We start from the raw sequence: 14298 nt of genomic DNA on the forward strand, positions 1-14298 counted from the left end.
AAGTGTTTTTTGCACATATTCATTTGCTTGTTGAGCCGACATAAAAGCAAAGCGACAGCGTGTGCTTTGTTGTTGTTGCAATTGGCATTGCTGTTAATGTTATTGTTGTATATTTGGATGCGAACGAGTGTGAAAGCGGCGAAGTATTTCCTGCTGTCGCTATTGCGCGAGAAATAAAAGTCACAAAAAAAATAAACAATAACAATAACAATAAAAACGGCAAAGGCGAAGACGAAGGTGATGGCAAGCCGGCAGCAGTAGTGAACTTTTGTTCACGGCACGTAAAGCCGCCACCGCTAGCGTCGTCCGCGCCCGTGCCCGCCTTCATCCACAGAATCACATAGTCACCAAACAAAGTGCCAAACTGACGCCGCGACTTTGCGTGGACAGACGATAAGCAAAGGAAATTGAAGAAAAGCAAAGCAAAGCAGAGCAGAGCGAAACGAGGTAGACGGAAGTGGTGGAGTGAACGATGTTGTTAGGTGAGGGAGAATATTTTGCAAAAGGGCATGAAAAATCTGCGAATCCCGCATGGCGTAGTGCGGCGGAAAACGACAAAGAGACTACTCAGGAACAACAACAACAACAGCAAGATGAACTAAACAACAAAATGACAGTGGCAAAGGAGCTATGTAGTGCCAACCGAGTCAGCAGCAGTGCCCGCCAGCAATGGCACATAAACTCGAGAACGACTAACGACAGCTAAACCATCAACAGCAGACGCGAAACCCAACAAAAGCAATAGCTATAGCATAACAAAAGCAACAACGGTCAGAAAGCGCGTATAACGCATGACGCTGGCATTTGGATAGGGATGAAGATTTGAGTAAGGAGAGGTAGAGGTGAGGTATCGTTCAGACACATGCGGCGCTTCGATCGACTAGCAAACTTGGTTTGGTAGCCTTTGTTTTTGGCATTGTTGTTGGCGCAGGAACGCGACAGCTGCAATTACTGCTCTTGAAGTCATAGTCGTCGCCAATAACGGGAGACCATTCACTATGCTGCATTGGCTTTGACGCTTCGCTAGCCTTGACGTTGTTTTCGTTGCTGAGGATATGGAGGAGATGGGGGGTCTTGGGTAGTTACGGTGCTAATATTGCTCATGGTATGACCGGCAGTGTTGGTTGGTGACGATGATGTGTTCGTTGTCGGCAGCGTTGCTTGTCTGTAGTGAGCGAGTAAGATGTGCAGCTGCGGGTGTGAGCGCATGCATATGTACGTACATACATACAATACATAGTATGTATATACACATGCATATACATATACATGCACATGAACATGTGTATGGGAATGAGGATTGATTTTGCCTGTCTATTGGGTATCCATCTGATTTCTACACACTTGACGCGTTTATTCTTCTAACGGCGCATTATGTATGTACATATGTGTGTGTGATGTTTGTAGGCTAGGCATACGTTTGTGCGTTCGAGCGAAAGAAGGTGAAATATTTTCTCAGCAGAGCAACCTTATCGTGCATACATATATATGTATGTATGTATGTATGACTGTTTGCATAGATTTTCGATTATGGTGGGACTCCACGCTTAGCGTATACGGAACGTTTTTAGCTAAGATAATCTTTTATCACACGACTAGTGAATGCCATTCGTCAACAGATATACATATGTACATACATATTTAAATTTAAATCACCGGTCTTTATTGTGGATCCTTGTGTTTCTCATTATTTACAGTCCTATTTTCCGACTGGTTTACGTCTTTTCTATGAGTTTTTAGACTTACCGTTTGATATATTAAACAAAATCCAGTTTTTATATTTACACTAAGCATTATTGCTTTTTTTACCAAATTAATTAACTAATTTTAATAAATAATAAAACAAAAATGAATAATAAAAAAATAATATATACAATATAAAAAAAAAAAAATTATAAAAAAAAAAAAATTATAAAAAAAAAATAAAAATAAAAAATAAAAAAATAATAATAAAATATTTAGAAATAAAAAAGTTATAAATGAATTATTTTATAAATAAATAATTAAATTAATTACTTAATTTATTTCGGAAATATATTTCGTTGAATTCGAATCCACATTCAGAAAATTTATACCCCCAGAAAATTTTGATGAAAAAAATTTAATTTCGCCAGGTTTTATAACTGGGATCAGATAGACAAAGTGCCGCTGCGATTTGGGAGTTATTGAAAACTGAAGTTCATAGCTAAAGTTCAGTACCAAGTGGCATTAGAGCGCCCTGCCCATTCAACAGCAACTAAAGCAAGTGTCACTATAAACTTAAAAGTATTGTGACCGGAGGAAATGGACCATCCATGGTGGCTAAAACTTCAAATAGTACTTGCAAAAGTCTAAATTAGATCCTTTATCCATAATTCTTTTTCACACACCTGCATAGTTCTGACTTAAAGGGCATTACTTCGAGACTTATAGCTAAATTTTCTTAAAACTAATGTGACATTTACTAGTGGCATATAAAAAGCTAGACTATTAAGGTCACTGGGTGTTTTTATTCGACAGCCTGGGGCAGTGCTCCAACCCACTAATCTTCTCCATTACATCAACAGCTGTGGTTCTATCTGCCCGTTGGAAGTCTTATAATGGTAACAAAACGGCGCTTGAATGCTACTTGGGAACTGCCGGACTGGTACTTCAGCCAATTTACTTATCTGCCTAACCCGATAGATTGTCCCACTACAGCGTTTTAATGTTACTTGGGGAGTGCCAGGATGGCACTTTAACCAATTCACCTGCTTACTTACCAACAAAAAGTCAAATTTTATTGCGTAATATTATCAGTGAATTATCTTCACAATATACTTTTTTTTTTAATCCAATTAGTTATTTTTACATTTACATTTTTTTAAATCTAATTAGTTATTTTTTTGGTCCGCCAATTTTATTAGGCACCTTAAAATAAGCGCCGCCTGCCATTTGTCAAACTTTGGAATGGTTCAGGAAAAAAATGTATTTCGCTAACGAATTTTGCACTCCTTATCCTCTCTGCAGTAAGGATTTCCAATGTGATTTGCGCAACAGTCAATCGTCTTGGTTTAATTCCACATACTTATCCCTGGTCCTTCTATGTCAGCGTTCTCGTATTTGTTTCAAGCCTTTGCCGTTGCTCTGCATTGAAGCGTGCCCAGTGCTTTTATTGTCGCTACCGTCGCTTCTCCGCCGCCACATCCTCAATCATTGCATTCACTGTCGTCGACTTCAACGCTATATGAACGTGTCAAATTATCCGCCAGCTGCATCTGTTGTTTGGCGCGCAGCTCGTCGTTGTCGCGGCCGCCACTGTCGTCACATAGTTGCCGTTGGGTTCTACTTACTTACTGTGTTTTCGCCTCACTCGGTGAGCAGCAACCATCATCATCATCATCATCATCATCATCTTCATTATCGTCAACGGTTTGTATGTCCGACTCACGGTTTCTTTTTGTTCTTAGCGACGCGGCGGCTGGTACTCCAATTTTTCGTTATGTGTGTGTATGCATGTGTGCGCCGCACACATAGAGCGGTGGTAGTGCATAAGAGTGATGTCTGGCTGTGAGTGTGCTCGTTTGTTCGCACCATCATGCCATTTGCCATCCGCCAAACCATAGCTTAATGTTGCCCTCGCTCGCCAACCGTCTGGCTGTTTGAGTGTGTGGCCAGCCGACATAATTCGCATTGCTTCGCAAAGCCTCCGCTTGTCGTTGCATGCCTGTCCGTCCAAACGGCAGACAGCTAGCGATTCAGCCGACCTAAGCGGCTTTGGTTCCCCTGCCGCTTTCGGCAACATATCGCTTTTATATCGTTAACTTGTGTGCCTTTCTGCTCGGCGGCTGGGTTTACTACTATGCCTTACTTTGCTTCATTGCTTTGAGTACGGTCCTTCTTTTCAGTGTGGCGCTGCTTGTTGGTTTGTAGGAGAGATTTTTTTTTTTATTTCTACTTGATTTTGTTTTTGAAAAATCGCTGTCGACGGTTTACTTGAAATTCGTACGCAGTGCCGGCGGCCGTGGTTTGGTTAGCAGTCAGCAGTCAGCAATAAGCGGCGTTACGCTCACTCGCTCACTGCTCACTCATGCACTTTGCACTACCCCACTTCACTCTATACCATCGATCCTATTCCGTTTTGCCATCCACAGCCTGTTGGCAGGCTAGCCGAGTACCGAGGCGGTTAGGCAGCTAAGCAATCAGTCGTAAATGAACGTTTCAATCAGTCAGCAGTAACAAACGAATTGGCGCCCGTGTCTCGTCTTTCTATTTTAACATTTAACGAACATTCGATTTACTCCGTGTGCAGAGTATTGAAGTGAACACAATCAAAATTCAAAACTGGCGGCACAAAACGGCCCTTCACTAATGGCACCAAAGAAGTCTACAATCGTCCTGAACGTTGAACAATTTATACGCGACGTCCAGGAACGGCCAGCCATTTGGAATCGCAATTTTCACTGCAACAAAGCATTTCTAGAACAAATGTGGGATGAGCTGTCCGCCACACACAAATTGCCAAGTGAGTAGTTACCGTTCGCCGAATGAGCAAGATTTTCTGTGCTTGTTTTGGTTTTTATTTCAAACTCAACTTGTTTGCCTGCTCATTTGCTCATTTGCTTCTTTGTTTTGTTTTACAATGCGTGCTCGTTTTGCTGTGGATCTTTCTTGTGCGGCTTCTGCAATGACCGGCACGCTACTGCAGAAGTGGTTCTCAAGGCTAAATGGAAGGGACTGCGTGATAATTTTCGCGTAGAATACAAACGCATTCCGCGCTCGGAGCAGGGAGAATTCCTAGTGGAACCGGCCACATTCGAATCCAAGTGGATACATTATTATGCTTTGCTATTTCTGAGTGAGTTTTGAAACGATTTAAAGTGGGGTGAAAAAGACGGCAGAAAACAGTGTGCAGGCGAACTCTTAGAAATTATGGGGAAATAAAGGGTTTGCAGTTTAATACTCAGGTAGAAGAAATATGCTTATGCAATCAAAAGTTTAAATTTCGATTTTTTTTGGTTCAATATTTAATTGAAAGTTTCTTGGATGCCTTCTATATATTGCACTGTTTTCTGCATTTTTCCCCCCGCTCTTGTTGCTCAAAGGTTCATGTTTTTAAACCCGATGCATTGTTACAGCTGACCATATGCGTCATCGAATGCCAAAAGGCGAGCAGGACCAGTCCTACTATTTTACGCAGCAGAGCCAAGATTGTGAGAAGACTGTAGTGGAACCTGATCTTACGAATGGGCTTATACGTCGCATGCAGGATAGCGATGAAGAGTTCGATGAGGATGATGCCGATGAGGACGACGATGACACAGCAGCACCCACACCACCTGCTGCTCACACACATTCTGTAACATCAACCACCATTAAAACCGAAGATGCGCGCTCGATTCTAAAAAGCGCTGGCGTTTTATTACGAGCGGCACATCTTTTGGACGATGATGGCGAGAAGGAGGCACAAGATTTGTCGAAAAAGTCGCTGGAAGCGAATAATAATAACAGTACTGTGAACAAAAACTGCAATAATACCTCCTTCACAAGCAATGGCAGTGCAACTTTATTGAATGCTTGCATTGGTAACACAATTACCACCACCGCACAAACAACCACTTCCATCACACCACCCTCAACACCCATATCCAGTATCGTTAGCGCAGCAAGCGTTGCCAACAATTCGCTGGCGGCCGCTACACAACAGCACAAGAAACGCTCCGTTTCGCCTCCGCCACTGTACAATAAAGCACATCACCCACCGCCCACAACCGCTGCTGCCGCTAATGCACTCACTACAGCCGTAGCCGCCGCGTTGAATAAGGAGCGTGAAGATTTTTCGTTGAACGGCAGCAGCAGTTGTTTACACGGCAGCCATGAGCATTTGAACTTTACTAAACACTCCTATGCGAATGGTTTGATACCGGCGCTAAAGTTGAAACGTCCACGTTTGTCAGAAGATAGTAATTTCAATGGGTCATCCACAATGGATAATACGGCACCGCTTGTGCCGGAGGATGATGACTATCACTACCTGCTTAGTTTGCATCCGTACATGAAACAGCTGACAGCGGCGCAAAAACTGCGCATCCGCACCAAAATACAAAAATTAATATTCAAGGAACTCTACAAAGAGGATTTGGAGGAAACCAAATAAATTGAAGAATTATTGGTTGAAGTCATAATATGATTATTTGCTCATTTAATTGAAGATAAATTGTGAAGACCACTTCTTTTTAGTTTTGTAACGTTAAAGCTCATATAAGACTGTATTGCTTAGTTGTAAGTGTACCTATAATACTACTCTACGCAGTTTCCCTGAAACAGGGAATTGAATATGAAACTCTAGTTTGAACATTTGCTTAAGTCATTATTTCAACGTAAATAAAATGTGAATTTGTGCTAAGGACATGAGATGGTTTTATGTTTGCAAAGATCGAATACAAGCCAAAAATGTTTATTGTTTTTGTAGGTATGTGAGTGTTGTGCTTGCTGAAAAAGTTTTAGCAGACAACTAAATATCCGACATTGTTGTTTTTATAACATACATTTTTAGGTAATTCTGCTGCAATTACAGTACTTGACCGGATATAAATCCGTGTCGTTGCTGGTCGCAGCACCCCGACTGTCGTGAAAACGTAAATATCTGAGGTATTAAACTGTCGTTCTTTTTTAGAAATGTTTGCTATTTATTTTTATTTTTAAATTACTCTCTTTGTCTATAATTTGAATTAATAAAATTCAACTAAAATATCAATTTTTGTTTTATTTATTTTTCATTAAAGGTGAAGTTTATGTGTTGGACGATGGTGGCGAGGTCGACTTGGATTTGGGCAATTACGAGCGCTTTTTGGACATAACTTTGCACCGCGACAATAATATCACAACTGGCAAGATCTACCAAAAAGTAATTGAAAAAGAACGTACCGGTGAATATTTGGGGAAAACAGTGCAAGGTAAATTAGGCATTATCATCTTTCCACAATTGTGAATTATACTAAACAATAATTGCATTTCCAGTTGTTCCTCACATTACGGATTCCATTCAGGAATGGGTGGATCGTGTTGCGCAACGTCCAGTTCAAGGAAGTTCAAAGCCGCAAGTGTGCATTGTCGAATTGGGTGGCACAATTGGTGACATTGAGGGTATGCCCTTCGTTGAGGCTTTTCGTCAATTTCAATTTCGTGCGAAACGTGAAAACTTTTGCGTTGCTCATGTCTCACTCGTGCCATCGCCACGTTCCACAGGTGAACCGAAAACAAAACCCACACAAAGCTCTGTACGCGAATTACGTGGCTTCGGCTTGAGCCCAGATTTGATTGTTTGTCGTTCGGAGAAACCGATTGGCCTTGAAGTGAAGGAGAAAATTAGTAATTTCTGTCATGTTGCTCCAGATCAAGTGATTTGCATACATGATCTTAGCTCAATTTATCATGTGCCGCTATTGATGGAGCAGAACGGTGTGATAGAGTTTCTCAACGAACGTCTACAGTTGAATATCGAGACAACTAAACGTGAAAAGTAAGTACTTGCTGAGTTTATCTAAACGGATTTTGTTGTTGTAGCAGCATAAACAATCCCCATGCACGTACGCGGATTGCTGAAGGAGTGACAGTCCTTGGCCGGATTTTTGTTCGCTCCGGTAACGCAGAGCTGACTGCCGTGGGAACAGGGATAGTCCGTGTAGGTCATATTTTTAGAATTTGTAAAAAGCAGATTTAAGCTTCGCAGTGGTTTTTCTGTCGTTACCTTGACGACTGAACCGTTGTTGCAACAACATAAGAAAAATATCGATACAAAGTCTTCTTAATTGGCGCGAAAACCGCCTATGCGATTTTGGCCGAGCACCAAGTGAAGCAAAGTCTTTCTCCACCTGATCTTTCCAACGCAGAGAAGGCCTTCCTCTTCCTCTGCTATCACCAGCTGGTACCGCATCGAATACTTTCAAAGCCGGAGCGTTACGCCATGACCCAGCCAACGTAGCCGCTGGATCTTTATTAGCTGCGCTATGTCTATGTCGTCGTAAAGCTCATACAGCTCATCGTTCCATCGTCTGCGATATTCGCCGTTGCCAACGTGCAAAGGTCCAAAAATCTTACGCAGAATCTTTCTCTCGAACACTCCAAGCGTCGCTTCATCGGATGTTGTCATCGTCCACGCTTCTGCACCATACGTTAGGACGGGCATGATGAGAGTCTTGTAGAGTGTTAGTTTTGTTCGTCGAGAGAGGCCTTTACTGCTCAGTTGCCTACGTAGTCCAAAGTAGCACTTGTTGGCAAGAGAGATTCTACGTTGGATTTGAAGGCTGACATTATTATCGGTGTTAATGCTGGTTCCTAAATAAACGAAGTCTTTTACAACCTCGAAATTATAACTGTCTACAGTGACGTGGGTGCCGATACGCGAGTGCGCCGACTATTTGTTTGAAGACAGGAGGTACTTCGTTTTGTCCTCGTTCACCACCAAACCAATTCGCTTTGCCTCTTTATCCAGTTTGGAGAAAGCAGAACTAACAGCGCAGTTGTTAAGGCCGATGATATCGATATCATCGGCATACGCCAACAATTGTACGCTCTTATAAAATATTGTGCCAGAGCGATTAAGTTCTGCGGCTCGTACGATGCTTTCCAACATCAGGTTAAAGAAGTCACACGACAGCGAGTGACCCTGTCTGAAACCTCGTTTGGTATCAAACGGCTCGGAGAGGTCCTTCCCAATTCTGACGGCGCTGCTGGTGTTGAGCAACGTCATCTTGCATAGCCGTATTAGTTTTGTGGGGATACCAAATTCAGACATCGCGGCATACAAGTAACTTCTTTCCGTGCTGTCGAATGCAGCTTTGAAATTGACGAAAAGATGGTGTGTGTCGATTCTCCTTTCGTGGGTCTTTTCTAAGATTTGGCATATTGTAAACAACGATACAACGAACAACGATACAAAGTACTGGACTTAAAAAAATCATCAAGTAGAAGAGGTACTTGTTACGGAAAAATAGAGTATTTACTTGCAAATGCTACGCCAGGTTAAGCCCTTCTTGGGAGGTTAAAAGGCGAAAGATTTCTTCCACAACTGAAGAGAAGCCATAACGCGGAAGAGTTTCAAGCATCTTGACCAACTCCAGCCAGAAGAAAGGCATATACACCCAATCCAACCCAGCTCTATACTGAGTTTAATTATGGGAACTGGGTCTGGATGAGGAACTGGGATGAGTAGAGGGCACAAAAGGCCATGAGGTCGAAGTGCAAACTTCATAAAGAATTTATTTATCTATCTATTGTGAACTAAAGAGGTTTAAGCATCTCGTAAGCCTTGCTAGGAACAAACCGGCAATGCTTACTGGCATTCTCATAGGTCATTCCAGATTGCGCAGCCACTGAATAGGTTCAGAATATGGTCCACCGCCTCTTGTTGTTTCTGTGATTAATTCCCAGAAACTCCAAAACACGTTCTTCCCGTATGCGTTGCCATAACGAAAAGAAGAAGTAGACATTTCGGCCTGATACTGCCGGAAAGACGCATACGTTCAGCCCAACCTAACTCAATCCTGGAGTTATTGAGGAAACTGGGAGTGAAAACTTTAGCAAAAGGCCTCGATTTCGTTAATCAGAGTTTTAAGATGGGTAGGTGATTGGCCTTCCGCAACCGAGCTTTGTTCTGGGTCTGCATTTCCTTTTCGTTGATGATAAGGTTATATGCCTTTTACTCGGTCGACAGAGCCTTGTTGGCGAATGAAACAGGGGGTACCAAGTTTTTACAGTGGATGAGGTTGTCAATTTAAAACGAGTGCGCAACACTTTCCTAATAGCCCCCAAGTGATGGGTAGAGGGCACAAAAAATCGTTAGGTCCCATTCTAATTATAAATATTTCCAATTTGTCGAAGCATCACTTGGTATGCCACTAAACTGTTTCATACGATATTGTTTGGGGGTCATAAATGACACTGGGCAGCATTTTTTGTTTTCAAATGCCTTTGTATTCACAATAATTATACAACACTATCCAATAAAACGAGGTTTGTTGCTGAACGGGCAGTCTTCGATATAAACGTGGCTCTTTCCGAAAGTGTAGATTTTTTGGCTCTATTGTCTACTCGCTGGAATGTGTAAATAATTTTTTAGACCCAAACACAGAGTTGATACTTCAGCTTATTGAAGGTTATTAAAAACTTCGGAGCGAGTACTTAGCGCCTGAGTGATATGAATGATAACCTTCGAAGGTTATTAAGTCGAACTCGTCCTCCAACATGTCTTATAGGCATTGGCATTGCTGTTATCGTACTATTTGAAGAAATATTTTCGTCGCAGAAATCTACACGGTGGGAGAGGGACACGCAGTGGTTGTGTGTGAGAGCAGAATTGACTGCAGCGTTCTCACGACAGCCTGGATGGTGGTTGTGGTTGTTGTTGTAATAGCATACAAATTCCCAAAAGATGTATGTTGATCATAAGTCTGACTAGCACTAGAATTAGGGTCCACTTCTTGACTTATTCGAAACACTCTTATACTTTTTGTTTTGTTTTGCAGATGCTTACAGCAATGGAAGGACTTGGCACGCCGTTCCGAGACTCTTCGCGAGGAAGTGAACATTGCCATCGTGGGCAAATACACTCGTTTGGAGGACTCCTATGCTTCTGTGGTGAAGGCACTTCAACACGCATCACTTGCTGTCGGCTTCAAATTAAACTTGAAATTCATCGAAGCCTGCCACCTAGAGACGGGTACGCGTGAAAAAGACCCTACCAAATATCATGAAGCTTGGATGCAACTATGCGATAGTGATGGTGTTGTTGTGCCCGGCGGATTTGGTTCTCGTGGCATGGAAGGCAAAATTATTGCATGCAATTGGTGCCGCGAAAAAAAGAAGCCAATGCTGGGTATTTGTCTTGGCCTACAAGCGGCCGTCATTGAGTTTGCGCGCAACGTGCTCGGTCTAAAGGATGCCAACACTACAGAAATCGATCCGAAAACCGGCAATCCGCTAGTAATCGATATGCCAGAGCATCACACTGGCCAGATGGGTGGAACGATGCGTTTAGGTAAACGTACAACCACCTTCTCCGATGAGAATAGCGTTATTAAAAAGCTATATGGAAATCCGAAAACGATTGATGAACGTCATCGCCATCGGTATGAAGTAAATCCCAAGTATGTGCCTACTTTGGAGGAGCATGGAATGCGTTTTGTGGGCTATGATGAAGAGAAAAGGCGCATGGAAATAGTCGAACTGTGTGATCATCCATATTTCGTTGCCACACAGTATCATCCGGAATACTTGTCACGACCACTTAAACCATCACCACCATTCCTTGGCTTAATATTAGCATCGAAGAAGCGCTTAACCAGCTATTTGGCACGCGGTTGTCGTCTGTCGCCACGCCAACTTTCCGAGCCGTCATCGGATGAAGAAATATCGGCCGAGGAATGCGAAAAACTTGTAAATGCTGTTAAGCCATTGCAGTTGGATGTGCATTGCTGGAAACGTCTTCAAAATGGTCACGCCAAGGATGTGGAAATTAGTGCAAATGGAGATATCGCCCCAGCAAAAGGGGGCGAAACCAGGCTGACTGGTGAAAACTCGAAAGGTGATACAAAAATAAATTCCACAAAGGGCGCAGCTGGTGGAAATGCAAGCAATCATAGTGCACATTAAATATAAAGAACTTCGAATTAGATAGTAGAAATTTTCAAATGGGTCAAATTAGGTTTTTACAATTCTGTGTATTCAATTTCTTACTTTAGTTACACATTTTTCAATATTTCAACATATCTGAATTTAATTTAGTAGCATTCAATTAAATATTTAGTACTCCGCAAAACTTTTGCGTACGTTTCTTTATTTTGCGTTACTGGTGTGAGTGTGCGGTGGTGGTGGGGAAATGCATTGAATTATGTCTCTCTACCTACGCACTCGCTCGCTCCATTATTTTTGGGGGTGATCACCCATTTAACGCCTCTAGTGCAATATTAAGCCACCGCCACACAAAAAGCTCACATTAGTAAGCAAAATAAATTACTTGAACATATTTTTTAGTTATTAAGTATACCTGGAACGCTAAATGTTATGTATTGGAAAATGTTGTTCATACCTCTAAGATGGGCAGAGACCTTACTGCCTAACGTGATGCATGCAAAGCAGACTATTTTTTGTTAGTCTGTACGATTATAGCTTAGTTGAAGAATATCGTTATACGATGCTCAGCGTAGCGCTTAAAATTATTTATGCTCTCTGCAAAGAGAGTCATGGCTTCATGCCGCACAAATCGAGTATTGGCGTCTCCAGTATCCAATCGCCATAAGTACACATTTATTTTTGTTTATATAGTAATTAATATTCATTGAAGTAAACTGTTCGATATTCGAAAGTGATTTTTATGTGCAGAAATTTAAATTCGTGTGTTTTAAAACAAAATAAATTAAAATGCATAGCTTTCAAATTAGTATCTGTTGCAAATCTTGTTAGGCTGTAAGGTCTTAATTATTCGTATATTTCATATTTATTTACAAAAATGTTTTATTTTAAATCTAATTAAGTCATATCTGCATTCACAATTGTAAAGTTGCAAATTGAACAAAGCCAGCAGTTTTTGTGCGTTTTGTTAGACTAAGGAAGTAAGTGCGTAGAAAGTATAGTCTGTATACTAGTTTATATACATGTAAAGTTATTTTTATTTACATATGAAAATGAAATGCTTCCTTGTGAGCCCGATGAGGCAAAAACGTTTAATTGTAATTAATTGAAACTGAATGATTGGCTTATTTATAAGAAACTCGAAATCTAACTACAAATTTTATCGTATCGAAATTGTTATTATGCTGTGTAGTACGAGTATGACTTAGGAAAAGACGCAAAATAAATTAGTTTTTAATTTGGTTGCATTATTCGTGAATGCGTGGCTTGGGATTGGCGTCCAATTTAAAGACTAATTTTATCTGTACGTGAATATTCAAGAAATTTTATATTACAAATATATTTTAGTATTGTGCATATCTACAAAGAATTCAGAATAAAATGAAGGTGAGCGAAGGAAATCAGTTGTTGTTCATGTTTGGGGTATTACCAAGCCATGGTGAAAAGATTTTTAATGGTGGGCCAATATCAGACTATTAGCCGGCTCTCAGCGAATTTTACAGAATCAGTTGATGGGCTGATGTAGTAGGAGTAATGAATCGATTTGCTTACGAAAAAAAATGTTTGGTTTTTTGCTTCCTTTATTAATTACACCTGTCTTATAACACTAAGTAATGCTCTTTACAGCTTGGATGTCACAACATTAATCATTATCAATATAACATTTTGGTTAAGCATTTGTGTAAGTTTACAGTGTATGTACAGAGCTTTAAATTATTCTAGTTATCAGGTGAGTTGGGGTTGGTCGTTTGAGCTACCTGGAGTTTGCCCTTTCTGCTGATGGGAGTTGTCGCATGTCAGTATTCGTATGGTCCATTAAACGGACAATATGATTTGTGCTGCGTTTGCGGATGATTTCTGCTACTGTATCGATGTTGAGGTCGCGATGAATATCTTCGTTTGGGCCGTACCAAGGTGCATTGGTTATAGTTCAGAGTATTTTCGATTGTAGTCGTTGAATAAGATTAATGTTACTTTTACTTGCAGTTCTCCAAATTTCTTGCCGTATGCCCAGATTGGCATAATCACAGTCTTGTATATAAGTTTTTTATTCAGCAATGACAGTTTCGAGCGCCTGCCAAGTAGCCAATATAGTTGTCGGAATCTGTTTTTTACCTCTTTTCTTTTCAACGTGATATGTTCTTTCCGGAGAAGTTTGGAGTCAATAGTCATTCCAAGGTATCTTGCTTTGGTGTCTATCGGGATTTGTGAACTGTTTATTGTCAGACTTTCATGTCCTACTTTCTTGTTAGAATAAACTACATGAATTGTTTTGCCACTATGAATTTGCATACCCCAAGCTTTAACCCTGTCAGTGTTTTGTTCAAAATCTACTGTAACTTGGCTGAAAGGCTCTACCAGGGTATCTTTTCTGGCAGTTTCAGCGCAAATACTTTTTTTAAATGTTTGATTTATGTTTTCAACTAATTTTGAGGATGTAATCCGGGGGTTAACCTTTGCCAAGTTGATTATAGAACGCTCCTCCCGGGTCGATAATTTTTTCGGACGCCCTGAGCCGGGCTTAGATGTAAAAATTCCAGTTTGCCGAGTTTGTTACAACTCGCTGAATAGAGGAATACGTTCTCCCAATAGATTTTCCAATATTTCGGAAACTTTTTCCGTCTTTCCACATTTTTATAATTAGTTTCCTCTCAGAAACGCTTATTTCTTTTCCCTTTCCTTCCATGTTTTTTAATTATCTCCAGTTAT

The 14298-nt window shown here is 41.0% G+C and overlaps 1 protein-coding gene across 3 annotated transcripts in view; it reads left to right on the forward strand.

The window, feature by feature from the left end:
* The window catches only part of LOC129240119 (CTP synthase), a 31663-nt gene extending 18674 nt beyond the window's left edge, over positions 1-12989 (forward strand). The window contains exons 1-4 of one of the 3 annotated variants that reach the window (XM_054875644.1): positions 4101-4483; positions 6744-6914; positions 6979-7480; positions 10485-12989. In XM_054875644.1, coding sequence (XP_054731619.1) covers positions 4330-4483; positions 6744-6914; positions 6979-7480; positions 10485-11610 — 1953 coding nt within the window. In that variant the 5' untranslated portion in view covers positions 4101-4329 and the 3' untranslated portion in view covers positions 11611-12989. Of the gene's footprint in view, positions 1-4100; positions 4484-4666; positions 4817-5096; positions 6368-6743; positions 6915-6978; positions 7481-10484 lie in introns of those variants that run through there. The other 2 variants (XM_054875642.1, XM_054875643.1) reach the window with 2 other exon arrangements.
* Positions 12990-14298: the final 1309 nt, after the last annotated feature.

This window comes from Anastrepha obliqua, chromosome 3 (genome assembly GCF_027943255.1).
Source record: "Anastrepha obliqua isolate idAnaObli1 chromosome 3, idAnaObli1_1.0, whole genome shotgun sequence".
NCBI lineage: Eukaryota > Metazoa > Arthropoda > Insecta > Diptera > Tephritidae > Anastrepha > Anastrepha obliqua.